Here is a 14,494-nt window from a genome sequence, read left to right on the forward strand (position 1 = left end):
CCGCCGCCCGCCGGTTACCTCTCCTGTTCATCGGCCGGACCCTGACGGCAACTTTCACCTTGGTGTCCGACATCTTCCCCCCCTTCCCGGGAGCGGCAGGCGGCCCCGCTCAGCGGCAGCGGCGGCTCACGGCCTCGCAGCGCCGCGCACAGCGACACGGCGGAGCGCCAGCGTCCATGCCGGGCCGGGGCGAGGGCGGGGGGCCGGGGCAGGCGGGGATGGCGAGAGGCGGCGAGGGAGGGAGGGAGGGAGAGGAGGAGGGTCCGGCGCCGGGGAGGGCGGTGGTGGCGCAGCCCCAGCCGCCTTGCTCAGCCGCGATCCACACCGGCTCTGACGCTGGCTGCCGACGGCCTCGTTTGCATAACCGCTGCTGCTACTGCAGCTGCTGCCGCCGCCTCCCCGCCAATCCCAACCGCCATCTTCCGCCTCCTCCTGCCGCGCCGCCGGGATTGCGGCGCCCAGGCAAGCGGCGAGAGGCGGGGAAAGGCCACGGTGCCGGAAAGGAACGGAAACACCCGAGCGCCTTCGGTACGGGGAGGGGGGACCCCCCCGCCCACCTCGGCCGGCCGCTTCCTCCGAGTGAGCACGCGCGAGGGGCCGCTCCTTGCAGTGGCGACGCGGGCAGGAAGGTGGCGCTGGCGGCCGCGCATGCGCAGAGAGGGCGGGGGAAGCCCGGCCGTGCGCTTCGCCCCGGCGCTGCCTGCCCGACCCTGGGCGGGAGCGGGGCTGCTGAGGGGCCGCCCGCCTCCTCTGGGCCGCCCTCGTAGTTTGTGCGAGGCAAAGCCACCAGCTTGTCCGACCTAGTTCCCTTGTGGCAAGGAAGGGCCATAAAGAAAAGCCCATAAACTGCCCACAACGAAACGTCGTGGTGCTAGGGTATTTTTTTCTTTTTTGACAAAAATATGTGTAATGCGTAATGCTCTATTAGAAAATAATGACCTGCCTGGCCTGGAAGTGGTGCTGCACCTCGAGGTGACAGAGCGAGGCCTGCCCAGGCCCAGCCAGTGCGTCACCTTGGCAAGGGGCTGCCTGCCCAGCCCTGAGGCCCCTCATGCCCTGTTGTGTCTCCAGGCGGTGACAGGCCACCACTGGCAAGTGCCGGTCCACCACAGGACGGAGGTTTGTCCATCTGCCAGCAGCGAGCTCAACATCAGTGAAAAGCGTTACAAAGAGCAGTGCACTGCCCCAGAAATCACGAGCCCCAAGGACGGCTGAGCTTCCACTGGACAAGACAGGATCTTTAGTTATAACTGCAGTAGGCTTACAAGCTCAAGATAGTCGTCTTTTTTTTTTTAAGTGTCCAGTTAAAACTTTGGGTTTTCCACGGAAGCGTTCCTTAGCTTCAGTAAAACACCTTCCAAAGAATCAATCCTTGTCATCGATGCAGCTAACTGGCAGGAATCCCACTGCAAAACAACGTCTGTAACATTTTCTTTACAGAAAAGACAGGCTCAAACCCAAATGGGATTATTCTGTCTACTCTGGGGCTAAACCACTGTAGGGAGAATGGACTAAACAGCAAATGATGAATAGACAGCTGCACGGAGAAAGAACAGACCTTTTCAAACAGAGGTGAAAACGAATGGCACTTAGGTCAACCCAATACACACACACTCAGCTGCCAGCACATCAGCAAAGTGACGGAGAGGAACACCTCTGGAGGAGGCTCAGCTGCCCCGAATGGCCATGGCTTGCAGAAATGCTAAAAGGAAATGAGAGACGCACTTAGTGCAGTGAAAGAGAAATGTTACCAAATAGAGCTAGGCATCTGGAGAACGTCGGCAGCAGAAGCTGGTGCACGTGGATTTCTCGCCTGTGGAAGCAGGCATAAGGAATGAAGTTCATTATGAAATGCATCGTAAGCATGTGGCTCAACAAGTAAAGAAAAGGAACGATGTTGAAATGAGACATCCTACTTATGACTATAGACTGTAAGAACCCAGATTAAAGTAAGCTCTGGCTCAAGATAAGGCGTGAAGTCTGAAATGGCTGTGCAGAAGGGAGTTGTTCAGTGAAACTTGGACACTGTTGGGAAAGAGAAGACAGCCAACAGATGGAAGGAAAAATATTCCCTTCCATCTCAATTTTCCACCTCTTAGTGGAAAAACTACATCATTGCAAGATTAAATAAAAACAAAGACATTAGCTGAAGAGAAACTAAAGGGAGTCTTTATGAGATTGACTATGATTTTGGCTGTGGGAAGAGTCTTGGGAAAAAATTTTGGGAAAAAATTTCACTAATGTCTGGAATAGGCTTGTGAATTATATTCTACCATTTGCAGGTACAGAAAGCCAGCCACACAAAGGCATTTGAAAAAGGAGATGTGACCTAGTTTGTTCTAATACAGACTGTAGCTGTTCTCTTCTTGTGAAATCCTGATTTTTTTCTAGTGTTAGGTAACTGGGAAAAGAATTTTTCCTCTTTCATTCACATCAATGTGCCCTGAGAAACAACTGCCAAGAATGAGGTGCTGGTTCCACCAAGATTTTCTGTCCTCTTGAGGAAGGGCTTTTGGCAACACCTGTACCATGACCTGACAACACCTGTTAGGCAGCATGCGTGTAGCAGAACATATTTCTGGTCTCCCCTAAACCTTTGGCATTATGGCAGAATAGGAAGAGTTAGTTACATTATAGAAGCCCCATCAGATTGTTAGGTAGCCCAAAGAGCAGCCTGTGAAGGACTGTGGGAAGTGAGTGCAATTCAGGCCAATGAGATGCTTCTCTTCTGGCATTGTATCTCCCCATTGAACACAGATACCATATGGAACCCTTTACATCTCTGTCTTCACTACTGGTAGTAACTGTGAATGAATGCCTCTCACCTGTCAGCATTTGTTAGCTTGATCATTTTACGTGCCCTGTGGGAACTGTGGAGGGATACTGATGGGTTGTTCACCCTTCAGAATTAGCTGCCAGCTATCCCAGACATGCTGATCGATGGGTAGGAGATACCAGATGAGAAATGACAGCTTACTGCGTCAGCAATGAGAAAAGATGAGAGCTGGAGAAAGTGGCGACTGATGGTGAGCAAAGGGAATGGGGATGGGAACACGGGAACAAAATAATCTGAAGCCATCCTTCCCTAATTTCCTTTTCCTCTCCTTGCTTTCCTCCACCCCCTATTTTGTTGTGGTTCTGCACCACTGCAGTCAACAGGAATTTTGCAGCTTTACTAGGGCCAGGATCAAATCTTTTTCTCTTGCTTTCCATCTGTTTCATTTTTGTTTCTTCCCTTTCAGCATTTCCATACACTTGTCCTTCCATCCATCCACAGTTCAGCAGAGCGCAAAGAAAATCTCTCTCCTTAGTCAGGCGGGAAGTTCCAACTGCTCCTCATCTTCCCAAGGCATAACACAGATAATGTGATTTGATATGAAGGCATGCCCATGTCTTCCCATATATTCCGAGCAGAAGGATCAATTGCTCTGATTCATGACATGGAAACAGGGGAGCGATGCTGTGCACCCAGAGTTGATGCCTGAAGCCCTGCTGGTAGGGCAGAGCAATCCACTGACCTCCTTTCTTCAGCAAAGGGCAGGCAGAAATGTCACCGTGCCTGCCAAGAATATCCATCTTGTCAGCAGTGTCCCCAGTGCCTATCCTGCTGTGCCTGACTGGTGCACGCTGTCACCAGCACATCTTAACTTCATCTCATGTCACAGGAGCCAGAGAAGAGGAGGAGCTGGCAGCAGTGACAGCATGGGAAGCAAAGCACTGGGGTTTTTTTGGTGTTGAAAGTGTCAAAAGAAAGACAAAATGTTTAATTTTACAGCACCTGAAGTTCAAAAGATGCTTACAGTGAAAGTTTTTACTACTAAGTCTAACCCTAGGCACATATTTTATAAGATTGACCAAAATTAAAGTTTTCTTTGGGTTTCCAATTTTTTACTGAGCATTTTTAAAAATTAGAATTAACAGAGGAAACAAAACTTTATTTTTAACCCAAACACATTACAGCATCATCCAGTCTGAAAGAAAGAGGTAAAATCAACACATGCTGTATAATGAAACCAACAGATAGTTTTAAGGTTAATAATCTAATATGTATATCCTTAGATTACAAAAAAGTGTAGGAAGAAATCATAGCTCTAACAAAAGAATTGATAAATCTTCCAGTGGTGTTAGTGAAAAAGAAGAATGGATAATAATTTGGTTTTTTTAAGTGGCATTTAGCATGTAGGAAGGAGGTCTGGACATTCTAGAAGGGAAAAATATTTCATATTGGAGGGGTGGGTTAAAATATTAATTAATATTTGTGACAGGACAGAAATGCACACAAACTTGCATTTTTCACTGAATAAAATGCATTGAGAGAGCACCTAGGGAAGCAAGTGCCTGCCTGATTATACACTGGGAACCAAATTTCTGTCTCGCAGCCATCACTAGGCTTTTCGAGTGACCCCACTGGACAGGTACATTGGATTTATAACAGAGTCCATGAGAGCAGGGCTTTACCCCATGGCTTAGCTGAGGGCACTCTTCAGGCTGCTTTTCCATTTCCTTTTTGCTCCAAATTCAAGCTGGATGTTAGTCAGACTGGATGTTTGCCACCTCTGTCTTATCGAAGATCTGTTTTGACTGTCTCTAAAGCTGTGCTGGAGGCATGAAAATCATCCTCTATGTCCAGCATATTTATGGCAACACTCTGGGCCCAGAAAGGGGCTGTGGTGACAAATGCTCTTCTGACACTCAGAAAGGAAATAAGTAGTTTTAATTGCCAGTGTTCAGAATAAATGCAGAATATATGCACCTAAACATTATCCTGCCTGAGCAACGCTGCTCTTTTTCTGGCATTCAGAAAGAAAAGTAGTTTTAATTGTCAGCATTAGGAATAAATACAGAATGTATGCACCTAAACATTATCCTGCTGGAGCGACACTGCTCATAGCTGCCAGCTGCCTCATGTAGCTTTGAGTAGCATTGCTCAGGCAGGATAATGTTTCTTCAGGATTCCTGTATGGTGTGTTGCAGGCACGGCAGTTTAAACCTACCCCAGCTCTGAGCAGTTGGCTTACAGGCTGTTTCAGTGGTGGATAGACTGAATCTGTTCTTGCAGGCTAACTTACGTGTTTTGAATGATCTCTTTGGCTTTACCTGGATGGGGTCCTCAGCTCTGCTAGGATCCACCCTGGGTGCCTGAGAGTAAATCTGCTCTGGGCTCAGAGGTGAACAACTACTGCCAACATCCCCACACGATTGCATCTCCATCAAGCTGAAACGTTCCTTGCTGGGGGGGGGGGGGGGGGGGAACCCAAATGCAATTTCACTGATCAGATCCCACGTTTTCTCCCTGCCTCTGATACAAAATTGCAATTGTCTTCTAGAAACTGCAGCCCAGTATTCAGCACAGTGGCTGAGACTAACCCAGTCTGTGAGAGGAGCTGCTCAATTTTAGCTACTTTTAACTCGATGACCATTCTGCAGAGGATAATCCCTTCATTCCGCCCACTGAAGAACCCGAGGCAGGGAGCTCTGTTCCCCATCTCCTGTCACTCAGCAGGAAGAAAGTGTCAAATTACTGTGGGAACTTTAATGGTCATTGCTACCTACAGATGAAAACTCATATTAATAGAAATAAATCAGCTTAGAAGCAGACTGATGCAGCTATAGCCAAGAAACTGGTGGGAAGCAAAAAAAAAGGGGGGGAAACAGTAGCAAGAATAATCCTTTATATTGCTCAGATACATTTCCCTATACTCTGGAAGCCTGACTGAAGTTTTTACTGAATCCAAAGTGAACCTTTTTGTCATCTCAGGAGGGATTTGATTTATGGCAGGGAATGTAACACCCCTGCAGTTGTACCCTCAGATACAGGCAACAGTTCTGTCCTCCTCCAACAGCTTGTTGTGTGTTATGTAGCTCACATTCCTTAGCTGTCAGGGAAAGAAATTATAAACTGGCAAGTTTATTTACATTTTTGTTGCTATTGATGTTAATTATCTGTATGTCATCCCTTTTTCACCTCAGGAAACACCACACCCCCGACTCAAGTGCCTTCCTAAATGTGTTTATACTGGGGAGAACAGGGCTGTGTGTATTCAGCCTGGGTTCACAACCAAGTGATACCCTAACAAAAACAGGTGTAGTTGGGGCTGTTGTCACTTCAGTGAGGAGGTATGGATCACATCATAGAAAGCATTGCTGAGACTTCACCTGGAAAACGCAGTACAGCATTTAGGGAAGAGGAGTTCAAACTGGAACAGACCCAGAAAACCGTTTCTGGGAGGACTGGAGAGTGGTGAATATTATCAAACCGGCAGACTAGAGATGTTCGGTTTGTTTAGTCTAGCAAAATGAAGACTGAGGGGGGATATGGCTGTTTATGCTTCCTTTCAGGCCAGTTAAAAGCATGGTGCTACTCAAGTTCAAGGAAAACATTAGCACAAGAACAAATGGGTGTAAACTGTCTTTTCATGCAGCTCTTTTATTCTGGGCTGCCTTAGAAAGAAAGCTGCCAGCACGTCAAAGGAGGTGATCCTTCGCCCCTACTAAGCACCAGTGAGCCCCATCTGGAGCCCTGGGTCCCGTTCTGGGCTCCCCAGTAGAAGAAAGACATGGGCTTACTGGAGTGAGACCAGTGAAGGACCACAAAGATGATTAAGGGATGGGCACATCTCTCCTATGAGGAAAGGTTGAGAGAGCTGGGGCTGTCCCACCTGGAGAAGAGAAGGCTCAAGGGGGGAGATCTTATCAATGTGTATAAATACCTGAAGGGAGGGGGCAAAGAGGGCAGAGCCAGGCTCTTTTCAGTGGTGCCCAGTGACAGGACCAGAGGCAGTGGGCACAAGCCGAAATTCCCCCTGAACATCAGGCAACACGTTTTCACTGTGGGTGACTGAGCACTGGCACAGCTTGCCAGAGAGGTGGTGGAGGCTCCATCCTTAGGGATCCTCAAAAGCTGTCTGGGCATGGTCCTGTGGAGCCACGTCAGGGGGGTGGACCAGATGACCTCCAGAGGTCCCTGCCAACCTCAAACCTTCCGTGATTCTGTCTTGAAACACACTCAGGCTGGAAATGAGCTGACTTCTACCCCCAGAGAAATGAATAGAATGAAGACCAGAGGACTAAACCTAGCTAACTTTAAGAGCGAATTGATTGTATTAGATGCCACAATAGCAGGGAACTGTCCTTCTGACCCTACCAAACACACGCTACTAGACAGTTTTATGGTAGTGGAAAGGGAAGGGAAAGAAAACAGTTTTGTGCCCTTAAAAAAGTAAGATCACAGTGTCCCAAGGGAACTGACATCACCTACCTGCAGTTAATATAACTATTACGTTATGAAAAGGGATTAATGTTAAATTAGCAGAGATTGGTAAATTTTTCCTCTTTTTTTTTTTTTTACTATAAATTAGTAGAAATCAGATGCTTCTTCTAAGAAAGAACCAACCGCCACAGCCGGTTTGTAACATTATTTACAATTTAAATCAGTAGGCAGGCCCCAGTGGACTGAAGGAAATGACAACCCTCCCATTCTTCCCCCTACCCAGAAAGCTCTCACCCCTCTTCATTTTTCTGATAAGGAATGTCTGGTATGCAAGCGGCACTCCAGCACAACCCTGCAGCTCTCTTGTGACTATGAGTCCCAAATTGAGACTAAAGGCCCTTGTGAGCAGGGAGAGGGCTCACAAACACTGCCCAGAGCATCGCTAATTATTATGCATCTGCTAAGTGCAGGCATGTGCCTTAGGACAGGTAGCAGAAATGAGTCTGCAGTCTTGGAGTCTCTTCTGTTAGCAATCAGCTACTACACCCAGTCTGTCTAACATACAGCAATGCTCAGGCTCTGGTTTCAGAGGCTGCTTTTTGTGGGGATGAATGGGAAAGCTATAAATATAAACAGCCTGATTAGTGGCCGAAGCCTCTCTGAGCAGAAGTGCAGCATTCCTATTAACCCTTCTGCACTCACAGTCCCCTTGTTGGTTTACTTTCTGCTTTCAGAGAGCAGCTGAACTTTGCTGGCTTCCCTGCATGAGACTTGGAATCTGGGCTCTGCCCCTGGGAGGAGGAGGAGGGTGGGGAGGGAGGAGTGCATCCACCAAGCTTGCTTACTAAGTAAGCTGAGCTAGTCACCATGCTGGCCAAGCCAAAATTTCTCCTTGCGCAATTACTTTTTAGTGATGCCTGCAAATATGCGCTCTAGCCAAACACGCGTTATCTTTCTAATGTGTGGATAAGAAAATAAACTCTTGCTTGAAATAGGTTAGAAAGGAGAACAGTACGCACTGGGAGGTCAGCGTGTAAGGAAGCTGAGTGAGGCAAAGCCTTGGGAGAGGAGGTGGAACTGCATTTGTTAAGACATGGGGAAGTCAGCTCAGCACAGATCTTGGGTCCATCTGCTGCCTATTGAAGTCTACAGGAAGATTCACATTCAGTTCAACAGGTTTCATCAGTTCCTGTATAAGGTGGAAACAAGTGCTGAAGGTGCTAATTAAGGTGCATTAACAAGACTCAGGATCTTTTATTTAGATAACAAAACACCCAACCCCTCCTTCTCCTAGTTCTCCCCAGCCTGAAGAAAACATACCAAATATAATCAACAACAAAACAATTATCAGCAACAGGTCATACTCTCATTTTTAGATTTAAGACTGTCAACCAGTGCAACCACTGGGTGCCCTTTGTTATCATGTCACTTCAAATTTCAACTTCTCTGATTCATGGCAAAAATTAGAGGAACTGATGGCCCACACAGGCTTCCAAGCTTCTTGTAGTTTGTCTTCACCAGCATTTGACAGGGAAACTCAGAACAGTTACAGGAGTCATCCACAAAATCCAGTACAGTAGGACCTCTGGATCACTGGGACCAGCCTGCTGTCATTGCAGAGAACCACAAAAAAAGCCAGCAACTTGCGAGTTAGTGACTTGTGATCCTGTTTCTCCCACAGCCACTATTAAAAATGGAGCTGCACAGGGGGAGCTGGGGAGAAGGGTTCCTGCAGCTGTTAGTCCACACACAGTTTAAATTGTAGAGTCTTTCACCGTTTTCTCTCCTGTAATAAGGCTCACATGCCTGTCTCCCAAACGCATCCCCTGAATGATTTAAGTCCTTTCCCACCATTCATATTGTGATCTGAGGTTTCCTCCCCTTAATCTGACAGTAAAGATGAAACGTTGTTTTAGAAAAGCAACACAGCAAAACAAAACCAGACAGAACCTCTGGGGGAATTAATCTTTCTTCTGAAATAAGAGTGGTGTGAATGCACATACACACCACACGGTTTGACTGAACAACAGCTAATGAGAAATACAGTTCTGGAATGGACTAAGCAACCAACTGGGAAGGATGAGGATTGTGCAAAAGGGACAAATAGGAACAATGTGGTTGAATTCCAGAAATCAAGCATTTAGGCTTATCGTCAAGAAAACTGATTTGAGATTTAAGTTCAACACAAGCAAAAGGGTGAAATTCCCTCACTCAGTACAGATGTCTGAAAATAATTCAGTTGCATGGCTTTTATTTCTCCAGCGAAAGAGATACAAGAAGGACCTTCTACCTCCAAGGTACTCTTTCTAAATGGCTGGTTTGGGTTTTTATCTCAGTAACACTGACACAGTGGAAGTATAAGAAGAATAATATCAGCTGCATTTAATGATAACACCATCCAAATACTGAGCAGCTTTATGAATGTCACAAAATAAATGATAAATAGAACCGCAGCTCTAGTCTTAGGCCTGGAGCAACTTCAGTTTCACTTTGCCATACTAGGGAAAAACCAGTGTGCTCTTCACCTCGTCCAGAATTCCTCCATCTGAAATGAAATAAAAAGTGGTTACCTACCCTGCAACCTTAGAAATCCTTTCACATAGTTTTCTTGGGACCTAAAGCCTACACTGTCATCCCTACCACAGTGAAGACACTGTAACTTTCACAATTTGTTGCCTAAAACCCATGACCTCTTCTTCAGTATCTGCAAGAGCAGGTCGGGTATAAGGTCTCCACTGGTGACGCCAGTCCAGAGTGAGTCTTGCCCCAGATTGCTGGTTACTGAGCAACAGCACATCCCAAAAGGGAACTGTGGTACTGCTCCACTTAGTCTGATGGACCTTTAGGAACCAGGCAAAGGTTCAGTATGTTATGAAAGAATAAATAAGAAAAGCTAAACCATTACATTACATTTGTTTCACAAAAGATTTCTGATGTTGCAAATCATAATTAGCTATAATATATTCCAAACATGCACAGGGCTTTCAGCATGTAAAAGAAAGAAAGCAGCATTCCCAGAAATTGTCACCATAAAGTCTGCTGCAAAGACTTCTCCAGGGCAAACCTCTGCACTAGCCTGAATCTCCCTGACTTCAAGCCCAGTCCTGTGGCGTTTATTTATATGGCCAATTCCATCTACAGTACTCATGACTGCACAGATAAACTATTCATGACAGAGCATGCCGCAACTCAAACAAGTCACTTCAAGGAATAATAAGGATAGAAAAGGACTAAGACATGTATTTGAAATACTTCTGGCTCCATAATATCACACTGTAAGTTGAGTGGACGTTGGTGCAGAACTCACCGAAGAGCCCTATTTCCTACCTAATTAAGGACAATGACAAATGAGGGAGCCAGGCACATGCTTTTCAGATGAAGATGATTATACATTTTTAATACTTAATCTGTCTGACTTTTTTTGATAGGTTTCTTATAAAGCATATCTTTAATGACACTATATTTCTTCTCATGTTAGCTCCCTAGTCTGTGATAGTAAAAGACATACTGGTTAATACTGGTTGAATTCCACAATCCATATTATTCAGGAAATCATGCAAGCATGAGCATTAATACTTCCATATGGGTTTTATCTTTCATATTTGGAATAAAAATCAGTAAATGAGTTACCTCCTTCTGTGATTATGTAGATGTGATAGTTCTTTCAAGATCATCTTCTTTGTATTAGAAGTTCTAAAACCAAGCTTTGATAAGGGACATTTTTTTTTCTTTTTATCTTCACAGTTTTCTCAAAATAAATTATTTCATTTTCCCAGCTATAATTCTATCTCTGTAATCCTATATCCTGCTTAAAATTACCTACTCTTTATTAATTACAAAGTACATAACCATATTTAGAGTATTTAAAATGGTTTACAGAATCTTCTGACTAGCAATAGTTTCCTGGCTTAAAAAACAACATAGTCCATGAAAGCAGGATTTGTTCTCACCTGAGCTCACTGCTCATATAGTGCTTACCTGTGAAAAAAGAACAAAATTTGCCTACATTAAAAGAGATCTTTAGAAAAATGCTATATATGTATTCATTCAAGTATAGGGAGCATACTTCTTTGAAGTGCTTAGTTTGCTCCAGATCTTCATTTCCCACAGATTTTTGCTGCAAATACAGAGCTGAAAGTAATAAATAGCTCTTCTAAGGATTAGCATCTGAAAAGTCCCCAACTGTGGCTGGCAAATCTATTCAAATGTAGGTTATCCCCCTGCCAGAGGTCAATACTAATCAAGAGGCAGCAGCCCTTATCATCTTGTTCATTTTCCAAGCTGAAATGCTTCACCTCTTAAGAATGCATTCCCTTTACTGGAACGATGGGTGTGCTCTGTGCTCTGATTTCATGAAGTTCACCCTCTGCTTAAGCCACAGACACCTTTCATTACTTTTTTCTCCTTTTCAGAGTGATCTCTTCTCCTTCTTTCTACCCTCAACATGAAATGAGTACCTTGATCCCTGCTGTGGGGCTTCGCAGCAGTAGTACACCTCCTTACAGAGCGTTTCAAAACTCTGAAACCACACACCTTCATGGAGTACACTGGAGCAATTGCCTAGGAATACACTGTGGTCTAGAAAATTATTAATTCCCATGATTTGTAGGAAACACCAAAAGAATTAGTAACAAGAAGATCAACAGTAAAAAGTCAAAACTTCTTCCAAAATCAGGAGGGCAACTCCCAGACAAGAGGATAATTAAACACAGACTCTCCCTGCTTTATTAAGGCACCAGACTTGTAATGGGAAGTCTGAGTTGTAGTCTTAAGTCTGCCAAAGGCTCCCCTTGATTCTCAGCTCTCCTGTCTGCAGCTGCAGGGCCAGGACATTTATAATGCATTTGCCTCAAAGAGAGGTTGGAGCACCAATTCAAAATTATCTGTAAATCTCTTGGAAAGCAGTGGCGAGAAAGAGGCGTAAGTGCAACACATGATCTGCTCACTGCAAACCTCCCCAGTATGAGATAGCTTTGAAACCATCCAGGAGAATCAGACAGGTTATACTAAAGGAAGCACTCTAGAGAAAGCATATATGTTTATGTAACAGTATCAAATATAAACATGTTATTATTAGCACATTTGGTTGACATAATGACGTTGAAAATGTAATGTGAAATGGAGGCATGGTCAATGCCCACTTCAATGGAGAAACACAGAACTGGTGAATATTCTTGCCCCCCAGACTGCAGTGCATGGCAAAGGGGAAAATGCTGAGTAGGTCTTTGGTTTAATGTACTTAAAGGTTTACATGTTTTGTACATTTGGAATTTTTATATGCAGGTAATAATTCCCCATTGCATTCAGTAGCATGAAGTGTTTACCGAAGAGGAATCACGCAGACAGTATACATTCTCAGCTCGTCTCCAGTGGGGCTGAGCCAACCTTCTGCCCGGTGATGGCTGGGTATTGCATGGCAAGACAGACCGATACCTTATTTCAGGTCTGCCTGGCCCGTTCCTCTTTACGGTCAGTGACTGCATATATGACATGACAAATTTTGAATTCTTTCGGCAATTTCAAACTCTGTACGTACCTATTTCAGAAGGTAAGCTCTACTCTGTTTCTGGAGCCAAGTCTGTGCCTTCATGCTGGCTCTGCAGCTTTCACATCAACTTAAAACAAGTAGGCAAGGTTGGGAGAAAGCCCCCCTGTTGCTGGGGGCTTATACTTTCCACCTGGAAGATCCTCCGTTCAGATGGAAGCACTTTTGGACACAGTTAGCCAAACCAAGAGAGCCTGCTGCATCAGGTGAGATGGCAACTCAAACAGCAATTGCTGGGGCTGGACAGGGCTGATCGAGAAATGCATGATAGACCTGACAAGAAAGTCAGAAAAAGCCACCTCTTACGAGTCATTTCCCACCAGACTTTTACAGAGTAGGACAGTGGATTCTATACAGAGGCTTCTGGTGTACTTAGAGGGGGACTGAAGGTAACGAGGGGAGAAAATCCTATTATCGGTAAATTTAAACTGTCTACACAGGGACTAGGCCTCAGGCTCTTGCTGCTGTCTGATCTGTCACTTCTCCTGAGATGTCTGAAGGAAGTGTGAGGTTTCAGAACCCATTTGCAAAATCTGTGCATTTTTGCTTTGGTTTTATTATACTCCTGTGGAGGCAACCTGTGACTCGTAGGTGACTTGCAAACTGTAAGGATGGGCCTCTGAGAAGAGTCAGAAAAACACCCCGGAGACTGAAGAGAAAGAAAGGCAGGCAAATTCCTCTAGTGTAGGGTGCAACAGCACTATAACCCATGGTCCCAGGGGAGAAAGCTGCTGCTTTACCCCTGTCAACCCTTCCAGAAAGGAAAGATCTCCTGTATCCGAGGCCGTAATTTTGATGGACCCTGCTCTATTAAACTCTTACTGGTTTGGGGGCTGGCCATTACAGGAGATATCCTTACACCTGAAATAAAAAAATGCTACAGTGGTGTTACTCCATGCTTTGTGAAAATATAAACATCCAACTGATGAGCGCAGCGAAGTGGCTGGAGGGAACAGACAGATGGTCAAAACAGACAACGGCCAAAATTAAGTATATTTTACCTTTTTTTTGTTTCCTGTATTTCTTTCTTCTTTTTATTCATCGATCTGAAAATTGAGTATAGTCTTAATCTAAAATTATTTTCTTCACAAGCAAAACAGAAAAATATGTATGTTACAGAACACAATTTCAATACACATTTCTGAAACTCCTCTTGCCTCCTTTACTCCTAAACTCTGTCAACAGACCCTGGTATATTTATATGCAACGATAGCAACCTGACATCAGTGCTTAAAAATACACCACATAGGAATTGCAGTGTGTGTGTAACAGACGTACCAATCTATAGCAGGGGCTGAAGAGCTGGCATTAGGAGAATACTGTCCATTATATTTCTCTGTGTTTAATCCAGATTGTTAAAGCATGAGGTGTAGAAGTTTAGCTAGGTTCCTTTTTTTTATTGTTTTTTTTTAAATAAACGCAACAGTCAGTATCACTGAAGAAACTAGCCACAGTCCCACATTACTTTCTAGATTAAATGGCCACAGTTCTTTTCCAAAAAGTAAGCACACATCTAGCTATTCCCGTTTTGAACACACCCAGTCAGACCCCCGAAAGCATCACCTACCTAATGACATCTGTTCAAGTATGGGCACCACATCCTTTGCCATCCCTCTCTCAGAACAGAAGTTTTTGTTCTGTGGAAATCTGTGACTAAATTCCAACAGATTTGCAGATGGATAGGAGCAGTACACATCCCCTTGGCCCTTGAAAAGCAGACGGCATTAAGGTATCAGCCT

The 14,494-nt window shown here is 44.9% G+C and overlaps 1 protein-coding gene across 4 annotated transcripts in view; it reads right to left on the minus strand.

Moving 5' to 3' along the window:
- The window catches only part of KIF13A (kinesin family member 13A), a 131,618-nt gene extending 117,738 nt beyond the window's left edge, over nt 1-13,880 (minus strand). For 3 of the 4 annotated variants that reach the window (XM_080379753.1, XM_080379752.1, XM_080379758.1), the window contains exon 1: nt 19-211. In XM_080379753.1, coding sequence (XP_080235879.1) covers nt 19-73 — 55 coding nt within the window. In that variant the 5' untranslated portion in view covers nt 74-211. Of the gene's footprint in view, nt 1-18; nt 13,029-13,756 lie in introns of those variants that run through there. The other variant, XM_080379751.1, reaches the window with a different exon arrangement.
- Nucleotides 13,881-14,494: the final 614 nt, after the last annotated feature.

This window comes from Falco punctatus, assembly GCF_963210335.1.
Source record: "Falco punctatus genome assembly, chromosome: 3".
Classification (NCBI taxonomy): Eukaryota; Metazoa; Chordata; class Aves; order Falconiformes; family Falconidae; genus Falco; species Falco punctatus.